The sequence below is a fragment of the Hibiscus syriacus genome, unplaced genomic scaffold (assembly GCF_006381635.1).
Source record: "Hibiscus syriacus cultivar Baekdansim isolate YM2019G1 unplaced genomic scaffold, ASM638163v2 tig00112285_pilon, whole genome shotgun sequence".
NCBI classification, from domain to species: domain Eukaryota; kingdom Viridiplantae; phylum Streptophyta; class Magnoliopsida; order Malvales; family Malvaceae; genus Hibiscus; species Hibiscus syriacus.
Genome location: NW_024063293.1, coordinates 987,282 through 1,003,346, shown reverse-complemented (window position 1 = coordinate 1,003,346; position 16,065 = coordinate 987,282). Strand labels below are relative to the sequence as shown.

General features: G+C 32.6%; 1 protein-coding gene across 1 annotated transcript; it reads left to right on the top strand.

The window, feature by feature from the left end:
* The first annotated feature begins 10,730 nt into the window (after positions 1 to 10,730).
* LOC120177358 (photosystem I chlorophyll a/b-binding protein 3-1, chloroplastic-like) lies at positions 10,731 to 11,880 on the top strand. The gene is made up of 3 exons (XM_039183538.1): positions 10,731 to 10,919; positions 11,016 to 11,077; positions 11,146 to 11,880. The coding sequence occupies exons 1-3, from the start codon at positions 10,779 to 10,781 to the stop codon at positions 11,759 to 11,761; spliced, it is 819 nt and encodes a 272-aa protein (XP_039039469.1). The 5' UTR covers positions 10,731 to 10,778; the 3' UTR covers positions 11,762 to 11,880.
* Positions 11,881 to 16,065: the final 4,185 nt, after the last annotated feature.

Here is a 16,065-nt window from a genome sequence, read left to right as displayed (position 1 = left end):
GACTCAGACAATATATGTTATATCATACTACTTGGTTGATATCCAAACTTGATCCTTTGAAATTCTTAATGGAATCACCAGCTTTGACAGGCAGAATGGCTAGATGGCAAATGTTATTATCTGAGTTTGATATTGTATATGTCAACCAAAAAACGATAAAAGGAAGTGTCATAGCTGATTTTCTGGCCAGTCGTGTATCAAATGATTATCAGCCTTTGAGTTTCAATTTTCCAGATGAAGATTTATTGTGCATATCCATGAATGAAGAAGTCAGAACAAATGATGCATCTGCATCTTGGAAGCTTTACTTTGACGGAGCATCCAACGCCTTGGGACGAGGAATCGGGACAGTGTTAATTTCTCCAAAAAATATTTATTATCCCTTTACAAGTAGACTGGAGTTCTTTTGCACCAATAACATGGCGGAATACGAAGCTTGTGTCATGGGATTGAAAGCAGCTATAGAAAGAAAAATCAAATGTCTAAAGATATATGGAGATTCATCGTTAGTGGTGTATCAATTACGAGGAGAATGGGAAACAAAAGATCCCAAATTGTTGGAATAGCGAAATTTTACCCTCAAATTAGTGAAAGAATTTGAGAAAGTCACCTTCAATTATCTCCCTCGAGAAGAAAATCAAATGGCAGATGCTTTGGCTACATTAGCTGCTATGTTTCAGGCAACTAAGAAAGTTGATATGATGCCAATCAAAATGCAAGTATATGAAATTCCTGCACATTGTTATAGTGTGGAGGAAGAGGTAGATGGTAAACCATGGTATTATGATATCCTGCAATATATCAAAAATCAAAGTTATCCACAAAATGCATCTGAAATTGATAAAAGAACCTTGAGAAGAATGGCTGCTGGATATTTTCTTGATGGCGAGATTATGTATAGAAGAAGCAATGATCAAATGCTATTGAGATGTTTAAATACCAGCGAAGCCAGAAGCATCATTGAAGAAGTACACAGTGGAATATGTGGAACACATGCAAATGGTCTTTCCATGGCCAGAAAAATAATGAGATATGGATACTATTGGGCTACCATGCACACAGATTGCATTGATTATGCAAGGAAATGTCATAAATGCCAGATATATGCAGACAAGATTCATGTACCCCCATCTCTTTTACATGTAATGACAGCACCCTGGCCATTTTCTATGTGGGGAATAGATGTCATTGGTGCAATCACACCAAAAGCATCGAATGGATATTGCTTCATCCTTGTGGTAATTGATTATTTTACCAAATGGGTTGAAGCTGCTTCATATGCCAATATTAAGAGGTCCACAGTCTGCAAATTTATAAAGAAAGAGATAGTTTACCGGTATGGCCTACCAGAAAGGATCATTACAGATAATGCTATGAACCTGAACAACAAAATGATGACCGAACTTTGTGCACAGTTTAAGATCAAACATGCAAACTCAGTGGCATATCGTCCAAAGATGAATGGGGCAGTTGAAGCGGCAAATAAGAACATCAAAAGAATTATTACAAAGACCACTGAAACTTACAAAGATTGGCACGAGAAGTTACCTTTTGCTTTATATGCATACCGAACTACTGTTCGAACATCTACTGGGGCAACACCTTTTTCTTTAGTCTACGGGATGGAAGCAGTCTTACCAATTGAAGTTGAGATTCCATCTCTTCGAATGTTGAGAGAAACAAAATTGGATGAATCCGAATGGATCCAAGCTAGATTTGATCAATTGAACCTTATTGAGGAGAAAAGATTGAAAGCTATTTGCCATGGACAGATGTATCAGAAACGGATGATGAAGTCTCATGACAAGAAAGTACATCCAAGAGAATTCCAAGAGGGTGATCTAGTACTAAAAAAGATCTTGCCTATACATAAAGATTTCCGTGGGAAATGGATGCCTAATTGGGAAGGGTCATACGTTGTGAAAAAGGCCTTTTCCGGAGGAGCATTGATCTTGGTAGAAATGGATGGAAAAATTCTGAGAAATCCAATAAACTCGGATTCTGTCAAGAAATATTATGCTTGAAGAAAAATAAAAAAAAGAAAAGAAAAAAGGGTGTCAAGATGAAAACCCGCAAAGGGCATCTTGTAACCAAAGGAAGGATTTGAGTTGAAAACCTGAATGGGCGGCTCAAATGCATATTGATATTAGGCATCTGGCAATCAAACCCTCTTAAGATTTTGACAGTTTGGGAGAAACTTCACATCTACAAGCATTTTGACAACATTTGAGATCTTCCAGACAAAAGCTTACATCATTACTCTAAATTGTGTCAATTTGATTAATTTAGAAATACTTATGCTAATAATTTGTTGAGTCATTTGAATTTTTATCATTCTTGTGCTTGCCATAACTTTGAGTACAATTCTATCTATTTAATTAATAAATTCCAAGTTCAATTTATTTTCGAAAATTCAATTTATTCTTCTATGAATTAACATAATTTTGAAATAAGTTAAAGATTTCTGAATATCACTTTATGTTAATACTTTTAAAGGCATGGAATACGAAGTAAGCAAATCATCACCATCATAAAGCCATGAACAAGTCATTATTTGCACTCTGGTTATATAGGGTAACATTGGTTACAGTATTCCAAAAGTTGAAGATGACAAATTTTACTGTCAACTAAACCGTTCCATGATTCGAAAAGAGTGGGATATATTGGAGTAGCAGAAGAGACAGTTTGTTATAGCAATCATTGCAAGTAAATGCACCAATAAAAATCTTCAAGCCCATCACAATGATGTTTATTTCTTCCAGTAAGGTTGTTACACTGGATACACCACCGACAATGCCAACCGACAACAAGGTCGAGTCCGTTAAAACTACTCATCAATTGCTCCAACCGATCATCATTCAGTTCTTGCACATATGTTTTCAAAAGTATGCCAAGACAGTAAAAGGCAACTTCTGCATCATTGATCCCAGAGAAAAGAGACAGGACATTGATACCACCATGGAACATGTTTCTATACAGATCCATGTGTATGGTTTTTAGGGAAACCTAGAAGCATTTCCACCTCATCAGATTCAAGTGGAACAATTTTATTCTTTTCAACCCATACCAGATTCCATTTTCAGCACTCATCAAGAACATACTTTTGGACACTCGAAGGAAGGCCATCATTTCTTTGTCAATGGAAAATCATCAGCACATGGAGGAAGCAGAATAAGAGAAAATCTGTTCTCAATTGGTAGAATTATGAATATAGCCCTTTTCAGTGTAGTAGCATGAAAATGTTTCGAATCTACAAATTCTGGCTCTACATCGAATAAGTACTATGATATTCCAATCCAAACATCAAGTGGAACAAGTGCCATGTGCTCATAGCATCTTCTGGAAATGTTCTTTGAGTTATCTGATCTGGTTTGATATGAACCCCGAAAACCAATCATTAGATTTGAAATATGAATGTGCTCATAACATCTTATGGAAGTGTTCTTTGAGTTATCTGATCTGGTTTGGTATGAACCCCAAAAACCAATCATTGGATTTGAAAGATGAATGTGCTCATAGTAGAAATAAGAAGACCCAATAGCATCTTCTGGAAGTGTTCTTTGAGTTATCTGATCTGGTTCGGTAGGAACCACAGAACCAATCATTGGAATTAAAAGATGAACTGCATGATCGTCTTCATTAAGAAGCTTCTTTTCAAGCTTCTTCTGCTTATTCCTTTCCCAAAAATCATAGCCCAAGTTTTGCCTTTTCTTGTAATTGGGATCATTGCATAATGGCTTCCTATCTTTTACCGGAAGAAATGCGTCAACAGCCTTAGCCATTTGAGCAGCACATATAAAATCTGTCAATTTTGTAATTGATGAATCTGAACTACATCTCTTTATGGCTATTGAAGCCTCAGCCTCTGAGAATCCCATTTCTCTTCAAGTATAACAGTTTACTCTCCTCATCAGAATCAGAATTCAAGATTTTCTCGGTATTAAAAGAACTATCGATATCTGCGAAATCATCTTGAAAGATCACTTCATAATCAGATGAGTTGTTATCAGAATCAACATGTTGCATGAGTGCGAGCTTTTCAAGAACCTATACTATTGAGTTTTATTCTCAAGTGGTTTGATGACATTATGCAAAAATTCAGGCATATCTACATCTAAATTTATCAAAGATGATAGATTCTCTGATTTGAAGAAGAAAGATTTATTGGGTTTCTACAACTGAAGAAATACTCAGTTCACTAATCTGAAATCAAATAACTTAACATTCATGCATCATATTTAAGCATTTGCAAAAATAGGTGCATTTTCATTCATTCTCATCCATGTTGAATTTTGACAGGAATTTCAAAGATTTTAGCAAAGATTCAAATTCATCATTTGATGGATCAACTTTTCCAGAAAAAAGTTCATAATGAGAGGAATTTGTTCAACCTTTTGCTCAAATCCATCATTTGATGGATCAACTTTTCCAGAAAAAGTTCATAATGAGAAGAACTTGTTCAACTTTTTGCTTAAATTCATCACTCAGTGGAACAACAGTACCAGTTAGAGTTCATAATGAGAAGAACTCACCTAAAGAAGGAAGAAGAAGTTCATAATGAGAAGAACTTGTTCAACTTTTTGCTTGAATTCATCATTCAATGGATCAGCATTACCAGTTCGAGTTCATAATAAGAAGAACTCATCTGAAGAAGGAAGAAGAAGTTCATAATGAGAAGAATTTGTTCAACCTTTTGTTTAAATTCATTATTTGATGGATTAACATTGCCAGGTAAAGTTCATAATGAGAAGAACTCATCATCTGAAAAAGGAAGAAGAAATTCATAATGAGAAGAATTTGTTCAACCTTTTGCTCAAATCCATCACTTGATGGATCAACTTTTCCAGTTCGAGTTCAAAATGAGAAGAACTCATCTGAAGAAGGAAGAAGAAGTTCATAATGAGAAGAATTTGTTCAACTTTTTGCTCAAATCCATCACTTGATGGATCAGTTTTTTCCAGAGAAGTTCATAATGAGAATAACTCATCTGAAGAAGAAGAAGTTCATAATGAGAAGAACTCATCTGAAGAAGAAAAAGTTCACAATAAGAAGAGCTTATTCAACCTTTTGCATAATTCTATCACAGAAGCAGATAGATTAGCACCAACCTTTCCAGAGAAAGTTCATAATGAGAAGAACTCATCTGAAGGAGAAAGAAGAAATTCATAATGAGAAGAGCTTATTCAATCTTTTGAATGACTCTATCACAGAAAGAAATAGGTCAACATCATCCCCAGTGAAAAGTTCATAATGAGAAGAACTCATCTGAAGAAAGAGAAGAATTTATTCAACATCTCCATCATAATCAAGTGAAGCCAAATGGATAAATTTTTTTATCTTTTCGTCTTTGCCCTATTCTTGTTAATACAAGAATGAGCAAAGAGGGACAGCTGAAGATACTAAATTTTTTACCCATTTTATTATTATTATAATTATTATTATAATTATTATTATTATATATATTATTATTATTAAAAAAATAATTACAAATATGCCCATATTATCTGGCCCAATTACAAATTCAGATGGCCTAACTAAACCCTAACAGATTAGGGTTTGATCTAACCCTAGCCGCCTTATCATCTCAGCCGTTGGATCTGAGAGATCCAACGGCCCACACTCCTCCAGATGCAAACCCTAGGGTATGATACCCTAGGGCCACGCGGCCGCCGCAGCTGCTCCCACCATCTCCACCGCTGCCACGTCTCGTCGAAGGCTTCCAGAAGAGCCACTCCAGCCGCACACGTCTCCCCCAAACGGTGAGTCACCACTGGAAGTCCGGTGACTCACCGAAGAACCCCTTTTGGACCGGACCGAAGCTATCACCGGTGGTGGCTATAAAAGCCACCGAGCCCCCTGCCAACAAAAGAAGAGAGGGAGGAAGAACGGAGAACAAAAAAAAAAGGCAACCACAACAGCCACATAGAAACAAACCCGAGAGCAAAGATACAAAAATAGAGACCAACTCACAACAACCAGCAACCATAAACCCAAAAATAAGCAAGGAGAAGACGGAGAGATACTTACTGCAACATCACCGAAGCCCTCACACGTCATCGGAAACCTTCGAAAACCGAAGTTATTTTTGTAGATTTGCTCTGATCGGGAATGTTTTAAGGGAAACGGTCATCATAACCATCAATAGGATGGTCTGATCTATCTTTAGGTGTAAAAAAAAATTTCCCGGCCACCGGATGCGGTGGCCGGCGGCGAGGTCAACGCCAGCGAACGGCTGCCAGCCGGTGTGCTTCTCTCTGTTTTAGAGAGAAACGAGAGAATTCTGAATTCTCTCAGCTAGAGAGAGAAGAGAAATAAGAAGAAATGAGAGCTGGCCCGAAGGGCCAGCCGTTTGGGGTATTTTATACCCGATACAAAACGGCGTCGTTTCATGATGAAACGATGCGTTTTGAGAAGAGGGTAAACCCTGTCCGCAGTGCTCCAAGTTTGTAATCATTACAATTTAGTCACTAAAATTGATTTTTGATTATTCTAGTTTAGTCTTAAAATTTTATTTTATTTTAATTTAGTCCTTACCTGTATTATACATATATTTAGGTTAAATGCCTTATTTAGTCCTTCATAATTTTATAATTTATTTTTAACCCGATTTAATTAAATAAGGTTAAATTACATTATTAGCATAAAGTTTTTTTTGTTAATTCGAATTATGCCCTTTAATTTTAATATTTTACTTTTTAGTTACCAATATTTTATTTCTTTTCATTTTGATCCTGATTGTTTTTATATATTTTGCAATTTAATATTATTGCTTTTAAATTTATTTTAAATATTATTTATTTATAATATTAATTTGTTACTACTTTTATATTATTATTATTTTCATATTAGTCACATAAATTAATATATATATATATATATTAAATAATAATGTATATTTATTTTCAATATCAAAGAAAAGGGCAGTCTTAAAACAACTGGATGTCCTATTCTGGTATTTTAAATAATTAAACATTATAAAAATTATAATTTAGTTTTATTTAAATTATTAAAATTTTAATATTTATTTTTATTTATTAATATCAAAGAAAAGAGCTGTCTTAAGGTACCTAGAAGCCCTTTTCTGATATTTTTTTAAAAATAAATATCTTACTATATTAAAATAAATTTTTATTATCTTAAGAAAATGTTTTAGTCATTTATTTATTAATATCGAAGAAAAGAGCTGTCTTAAGGCACCTAGAAGTCATTTTCTGATATTTCTAAATAAATAAATATTTTTATAAATATATTTAAATTAATATATTTTCTTAAATATTATATTAATAAAATTTGAAATAACATAATTATAAATTAAATATATTTGAATTCTTAAAATTCTATTATTAGAGACAATTTGTAATTAAAAAAAAGTACCAATTTTGGGCGTTGTAGGGGTGCTAATCCTTCCCTAAATGTAACCGACCACGAATCCATTTTTATTATTAAAAAGAACGAATTTTTGGTTAAACGCAGATCAGTTTATCTTTTAACTGATGTTTTCATAAAAACTCTTTTAAAGGATAATTTTTTAGGTATTCGACCTACATGACCCAAAAGGCCGATGGCGACTCCCAAATTATTTTAAACCATTTATTCACTTCCCGCCAAGTAAAAAAAATTCGTGCCCGGACGAAAACAGGTTACGACAATGTCTACTCGCGATGAAATGTTATACCTTGATGTTGTCCATATTTCTTCGCTCGAGCTTGATCCAAAAGAAGAACAAGCATTCGTCAACTAGGAATGACTCTTAGAGATCCGTATCAGCGAATTATTATATATTTGCAACAATCCGGACTGTACCCAGTGATATTTCTACGTGACTTTAAAGTGAACTCGACATTGATTATGACTCCAATTGAACATCGGAGGTCGGAGACGCATAATTTCCATTTTTTGAGTGGTGAAGCGACAATTACGTCGGAAGATGTTGCTTATTAACTCGGTGCTCTGGTTAATGGTGCGGCGATAGTGAAACACAACAGTTTCGACTGATTCAGAATTTTTCACCAAGTTTTGGGAAAGATGTCACTTTCGGAGGTCTTATAGGGGTATAGGATACGGATCACTTGGTTAGAGTTCGAATTTAATGTGACAAACGACTCTACCGAGGATGAGGTGATTTTGCAACCGGAGCGTATCTGCTCCAATTGGTTGGAGGGATATTATTACAAGATAAATACGGTAATTTGGAGCACATTCAGTATCTTTCGATACTGAATAATTTTACTGAGTGTCGCAACATTAATTGAGGCTCGACGATTTTGACTTTTTTATATCGGGAACTTTGCAAGGTTACAATCGTCGAACAGGGTAAAAAAACGGATGTAGCGGGTTGCTAGTCCTGTTACAATCGTAGGCATGATACAAATTCCCCTTTTTTACGCCAATTATAGCAACCCTAGTTAAGTTTCCTCTCGCTGCAAGGTAAGTTTTTAACATTATTTTTTAGTAAAATTTTAAATTTATTTTTTGGGATTCTTTTTCATTTTTATATTATTTAGATAATGACATCAAATTACCAAGACCAAGTTGTCGGGTGTAACTAAAATAGATATACGAATTATAATCGATATCGCCGGTAAATATACGATAAATATTAATTTTTTAAATGACTAAAATTTAATTAAACTTTTCACTTTATTTATGCTAACTTTTATTATTAATGTTTATAGTTTTCTTGGATACTGTATTATGACGATGAGATCTACTAGTTACTCACATAGGGATTTTTTTAAGGCTCGGAGTTGTGTTGTGCCGTTACGCCTTTGCTACACTTTGCGATTGTTGAGATGTATATAGCAGATATAGTGTTGTGATAGTTTGGGTCTCATCAACCGATTCCTAAATAAATATTTGATATGGACGCGCTCCATATAAGTGATACGCGTGGGAAGCATAAATATAATTGGCCTAGTAAGCATGTTGTCTACATTGAGTAATGGAATCAACATCATCTATCAGTCCTAGCGTTATGAGATTACACTCACTGATCTTGATTTTGACATTTCTCCTTACCTCTGAAATTATGAAGCAAATCAGATACAATATTTAACGACATCGGAAGAGAGTGAAAAATGAGAATAAGGAAATGCCAAATGCACAAAGGCTAAGAAATCATCATCGACATCTTCGTTTTCTGCTTCTGCTTCTACCGATTATTTTGCATCTCAAACCAGTTTTTGTTTTTATCCTCCATATCATGTTTCAACGGAGACTCTGTCGAATTTGGTTGGAGGTTTATGGGATGTAATGCAAAGCACTCAAGCATCTTCTACCGAATATGCGAGTGAGGTTGAATGGGATCATAGTATATATGGTCAACAACATAGCCAAGTTTAGTCAATGACGATAATGATAGCATCAAATACCATAAGTTTATCATCGTATTTCGAAGGTGAATCTCAAAATGGAGTGATGTTTAGTACACCCCTTCTTCAAGAAGAAAACGAAGATGAAGACGAAGACGATCAAAGCGGATGACCCCAACATACTAAACAAGCTCCATGCCATTATCATTCGATCACTCATCTGCATCGTTAAGAACTACGAAAATATAAATAAATTTTATTATGCATTGTATTAGTTTGTAAGAACTATTTTATTATTATTGTAATAAAATTATTTTGTATTTATTTAAGTTTTTAACATTAAGTTTTAATTAATATTTTTAAAATTATAACAGAATAAACTCATCATGTCGACGATTAATTTTTTAAAATTACAAAAGTTGTCTGTTGTACAACGAATATTTTTTTTAAATTCAAGGCAAACTCATCACCTTGATGTCATGAGATTTTTATTTTTTTAAAAAATTATTTATGAATTTAAAAAAATAAATTCTCAATAGTCTCATAATGTCGAAGTGACAAGTCCCAATAAATATATTAAAATATTAGCTCAGATAGAATTCACATACTTAAGACCATTAAAAAATATTTTCAAGCAAACTCATTACCCCAACATGATAAATTTGTGATTTACTGTAGAAAATGTCGTAGATTGCAAATTAAATTCTTTGACGACTTATTGGGCTAAATAATTTGCCCGCATAAGGTGCTAGGCTAAAAAAGTTAGATTTATTTTCTATTTTCTCAATGAGGTATTTTATTAGGCTAAATAATATTTTGGTCCATTAAATTATATTTTATTTTAAGTTTGGTATATGAAGACTTTTTTTTTCAATTTTCCTTTAAATTTAATAAAAAATATTTATTTTGATCATTTTTATTTTATTTGTCATTTGTCAACATGTATCATGTTCTATTATTATATTAATATCGATGATGATTATTTTTGTTCATCTTAATTAATGATGTTTGTTTGTATTTTTTATTATTCAAATAGTTTGATTGAAATTTTAAATTTTTAATATAGTTTTATTTTTATTCTTTGATGATTTTATGGAAAATCAGTTGTTAGTGTATTTTACTCATAAAAAAAGGCAGGTTTAATTTCCCTCGTGGAAGATGCAAGTTAATGTTTACCTGACAAAATCCAGACTTTTTCGTTGAGAATCAAGCAGGGAAAGAGGCATGGTGAGAGGCAGCCAAGTGGCATAGGAGATTCAGTTGTCAGCTACACCCACATCATCTCTTATCCATTGAATCGAACCAAGTATTACGTGTACAATTCTTGTTGGACACCCATATCCGAACCTCATCTGCTATCATTTCATCAACCCCGAAGTAGTGGCTTACATTCACCATCTTATTTCCTGCCTTAACCTCTCATTTTGAAGGCCAGCTCTCAGATTACTACTCACAAACAAGGCGAAGATGGCAACACAAGCGCTCGTTTCATCGTCTCTTACCTACTCAGTGGAGACTGCCAGGCAGGTTCTTGGAGCCAAACCCCAAATTGGGTCTTCAAGGAAAGGATCCTTCGTCGTCAAGGCAACTACCACTCCCCCCGTCAAGGTCTCCTTCTTTAACCTTAATCAGTAATCTCCCCTCTTTTATATATTGTTGCCATCGTTGTTTTGACGACCCTTGTTCATGTGGTATTTTTTCCAGCAAGGAGCTGATAGACCATTGTGGTTTGCATCTAAACAAAGCCTTACATACTTGGACGGCAGGTAAAAACGAAATTAAAGATTGCAAATTCATGATAAGCTCCTCATCTTGATACATTTTTCCTCAACAGTCTTCCAGGTGATTATGGATTTGATCCACTGGGACTCTCGGACCCCGAAGGCACAGGAGGGTTCATCGAGCCGAAATGGCTAGCCTACGGCGAGATCATCAACGGGCGTTACGCTATGTTGGGTGCAGTCGGTGCTATTGCGCCTGAAATACTCGGGAAAGCCGGTCTCATCCCTGCAGGAACAGCACTCCCTTGGTTTAAAACAGGCGTGATCCCACCGGCCGGAACATACGACTATTGGGCGGACCCTTACACATTGTTCGTGTTCGAGATGGCACTCATGGGATTCGCCGAGCACCGGAGGTTCCAAGATTGGTACAACCCGGGTTCCATGGGGAAACAATACTTCTTGGGGTTCGAGAAGTACCTTGGAGGGTCGGGTGAGCCTGCATACCCCGGTGGACCGATCTTTAACCCGCTCGGGTTCGGTAAAGACGAGAAGTCGTTGAAGGATTTGAAGCTGAAAGAGGTGAAGAATGGGAGATTGGCTATGTTGGCGATCTTGGGGTACTTCATACAAGGGCTGGTGACGGGTGTGGGGCCGTACCAGAACTTGTTGGATCACTTGGCTGACCCTTTCAACAACAATATCTTGACTAACCTCAAGTTCCATTAGATGGGAGTGGCATGCCTGCTTTGTTTCCATATCTCTTTCTTGATCTCATTACAACATGTGTAAATTCATTATGTAATCCGAGAGACAACTGAAATAGACTTTTGTTAATGCCTCTGTAATGAGTTCCCCTTTCATCTCCATTGCTCTGCCGCTTATACATAAGAAGATTTTTATATTGGTTTAGAATTACAATGAGCGTAGATTGATGACCAAAATTAAATGTTAAAAATAAGAAGATTTTTACAGAGAGAGAAAAAAGACTAATCTGGACAATTAATTCTAAATCAATATACAATATTTTTAATTTTACTTTATATAAGTGAATTTTAACCCATATACACCTCAATATCTCTATTTAATTGTCTACATTGCTCGAGTTTTGCTTCTGCTGCGACAAGATTTAGTAAAATCAACCTTATTGATTTTTCTCAAATTTTAAACCATTTCATTATTGTTACTGATTTTAGGAGTTTATTATTTCAAAATTAATAAATTAGCACTTCAATTATAGCTTTTGTTTTACTTTTATCACTTAATTATTTTTATTTTAAAATAATATTTACTAAAACTATAACATATTTATTGGAATTTATAATTTTTTGAATAAAGGAGAGGAGAAGGGAAGTTTTGCTCCTAATGAATATTAAATCCACAATCTAAAGAAGAGTAAATTGAGAGATTTTAACCACCTATTCTTGAGATCGTGTGACAAAATTTATAATATTTTAAATAGCCTTAATATAAAAAATGCCCAAACTATATACTTTTTCTATTTAGGTGTCTAAATTATTTTTTGGTCAATTCATGTATCTAACGTTTCAAATGTTATACTTTTAGGTGCATGGATCGTCAGTGCTGTTAAATTTTGTCATTATGTTGTCTTTATAAAATTTTACATTTTTTTAAAAGGCTTGATATAAGAAAAAAGTGTCTGAACTATACCATTTTTTCAAATAGGTGCTTAAATTTTTTCGGTCAATCCAGTGCTTAACGTTACAAACGCTACCATTTTAGGTGTCCGGGCCATAAGAGCCATTAACAAAATTCTATTAAGTGACACATGTCATGTTTTGCTAATTTTAAAAAATTTAATTTAAAAAATTTAAAATTTATTATATTTGTTTTAAAAACCCATTTTATCTGAAATTACAAAATAAAATAAAATCCTTAAAAATTTCAAATCCCTAACCCTAACTCTAACCTTACTTCCCTTGCCAGACACAACCACAACAGTCATCGTCGTTCTTGCCATCTCCCTAGTCGGACAATGACGTCCTTACTGTTGAGATGATTATTGAGGTCGCATGGAGTCGGGATTTAAGGTAGCGTTGGAGGTTCGTGGTTTAGTCGAGTGGAGTCATCCTTGTTGTCGAGTAATTGATCGTTGGCGGAGACATGACTGAGTGGTGGTCCAATCGATGACAACAGCAGCAAGGGCGGCGACTGACGTGGGTATAGTGATTAGAGTTTAAGGTTTACAAAGTTTGGGAGGAGGTTTTTAAAGTTTTCAAAAATTTTGGATTTTTTAAAAAATATATATAATTTTAAGTTTTTCTATTCTAAAAATATTTTCAAAATTACATGAACAAGACACGTGTGTTTTAACGATGGAATTTAACATCTTTTATGAACCGGATACCTAAAGTGATAACGTTTGTAACGTTAGACACATGGATTGACCGAAAAAAGTTGTGACACCTATTTGGGAAAAACAATATAATTTGAACACTTATTTTATATTAAGACTTTTAAAAAAACTTAAAATTATATATATATATATATATATCAAGACAAATCTCAAAAGTTTTTGAAATCTTTAAAAAAATCTCAAAACTTTTTAAACCTTAATTTCAATCCCTATATTCACACCCGCTTGTCGTCGTTTGTCGTCATTGTCATCAATCGGACCTACACCAGACGAGTAGTCGACCACGAAAACCCAAAATCCATAAACTCGACGAACAAAACGATGAGCAGACGAACTAGACTTTCAAAATTCGTTTCCCAAGCGACTCGATAACACTCGCAACATCAATGGTGAAGTCCTTCGACGAGGGAGATGTCAAGGGTGGCGGGGACGAAGGCGGATGTGACCGACAATGGAGTGGCTAAGGTTATGATTGGGGATTTTATGGTTGATTTTAGGGAATTTTAAGATTTTTTGTAATTTCAAAGAAATCAGATTTTTTTTAATATAGTAAATTTTTTAAAAAATTAATTAAATTTTTAAAATCATGTGTCGCTTAATGACGGAATTTAACTTCTGTTATGGTTGAAACATCTAAAACACTTGAATTGATCGATAAAGGTTTAAACACCTAAATAAAAAGTTTATATAGTTAGAAAATTTATTTTTGCACTAAACCTTTTAAATGCATAAAAAATCAACCACAATATGAATATATACTTTTTTTAATTAAATATCTCGATTACTATTAAAATGTATACAGAATAGAAGATGAATTAAATATAACATGCACATATAAATTGTTATCTATGTTAATTCTTTATGTAAACCACACTATGACAAAAAATAACAAAACATGACATCCATTAAAAAATATTTTGAAATCTATAAAAAAAATTACGAGCGTTTATATATATATATATGTATGAGTCTACGGCGCATGGCGTACATCGTAACATAACTAAAACGATGTACCAAAACACATCATTAACTAAAATACTATAAATATTAAAAAGGTAAATTATATGTTTAATTCTTACACTATCTGACAATGCAGATGTGACATAATGAATTATTTCTTTATAGTATTGAAACACATCACTAACAAATTATTAAAAAGGTAAAATGTCAGTAACATAATAAATTATTTCGTTTTAATACTTAAATTTTATTTTTCAAAACTATTAATGACAATGTTGATGTGACATGCCATGCCAACTATAACGATAAAATAAAAGAAAAATATTCTTACTCTTAGCATGAATTGAACTAATGCCTCTTACATGAAATGCAAAAGACTTAACTATTAAACTAAACTAGCCATCTATGTTAATTTTATCATATTTTGAATTTAACTTATATAATAATATCACTACAAAACCAATATTTTCCAATGATTATAAAGTTTGAATATGTGACACTTTAAATTAATGATAGAAAGTTTAGTCATTTAAATATAATACACATCTACTTTTATTATCAAACTTAATACTTGTCAACTAGTGTTGGTACAAGTGGTTGAGATTCAGAAATTTGAACTTGTAAGATCAAGTTCGAATCCTACCACCGTCACTCTTGGTGGACAATCTGTAAATTCTTATGGAAATCTCAATTAGATCTTAGGTATGCTCCGACCCTAGATTGATGGAGCCACACCCTAACCTAAAATTTTTTGTACAAAAAAATAAACTTAATACTTAATTATATCATTATTAAATTAAAAAAATATATTTTTATTTTATTTAAAAATAAAAAATAATTAAATAGTTACTTTTATGTATTTATAAAAATTATATTAAATTATTCTAAAACGTTTATTTATCATATTATGAAAATATTTTAAAATATTTATTTATTTATTAAAATCATATTATTTATTTATTTAAAATAATATTATTTTTAAATTATCTATTTAATTTTAAATAATATTGTATGGAACCAAAGTGATAACTGGATACTAAATATATAATTTATATTAAATTTAAATTATTTAAAATTAAATAGATAACTTAAAAATAATATTATTTAAAAATAAATAATAAAAATATATAAATTATTTAATTATTTTTTATTTATAAATAAAGCGAAAAATTAGTTTTTAATTTAATAATAATATAAGTAAGTATTAAGTTTAATATAATAAAAAATTTATACTATAGTTGAGTGACTAAACTTTTAGTGATTAATTTGAAGTGTCTCATATGTGAATCTTATAATCATCGAAAAATAATGATTTTGTGATGATATCGTTATATAAGTTAAATATAAAATATGATGAAATTTACCTACATGACTAGTTTACCGTAATGGTTTAGTGATTTATTTCTCATGTAATATATTCAAGTTCAATTATTAGTAGGAATAAGAATGATTTTTAACTTTTTATCCCATAGTGACATGTGTCATCATTTAATTAGTTGCATAAAATTAGTTAAAAAATTGTGACAAATAGAAAAGGTGATATAATAATTAAAAATAAAAAAATTAACATGTCATGTCATGTCACGTAAGTATTATCGTAAATGATTTTAAAAATAATTAAAATTTAAATATTAAAAGTAAATAAAAATGATAATTTAGGTACAAAATATGTAATTTATCCTTTTAACATGTACTT

Coding starts and splice junctions, on each gene's coding strand:
- LOC120177358 (XM_039183538.1), top strand. CDS start 10,779: ATGGCAACACAAGCGCTCGTTTCATCGTCTCTTACCTACTCAGTGGAG. Junction 10,920..11,015: donor CTACCACTCCCCCCGTCAAG/GTCTCCTTCTTT, acceptor TATTTTTTCCAG/CAAGGAGCTGATAGACCATT. Junction 11,078..11,145: donor CTTACATACTTGGACGGCAG/GTAAAAACGAAA, acceptor TTTCCTCAACAG/TCTTCCAGGTGATTATGGAT.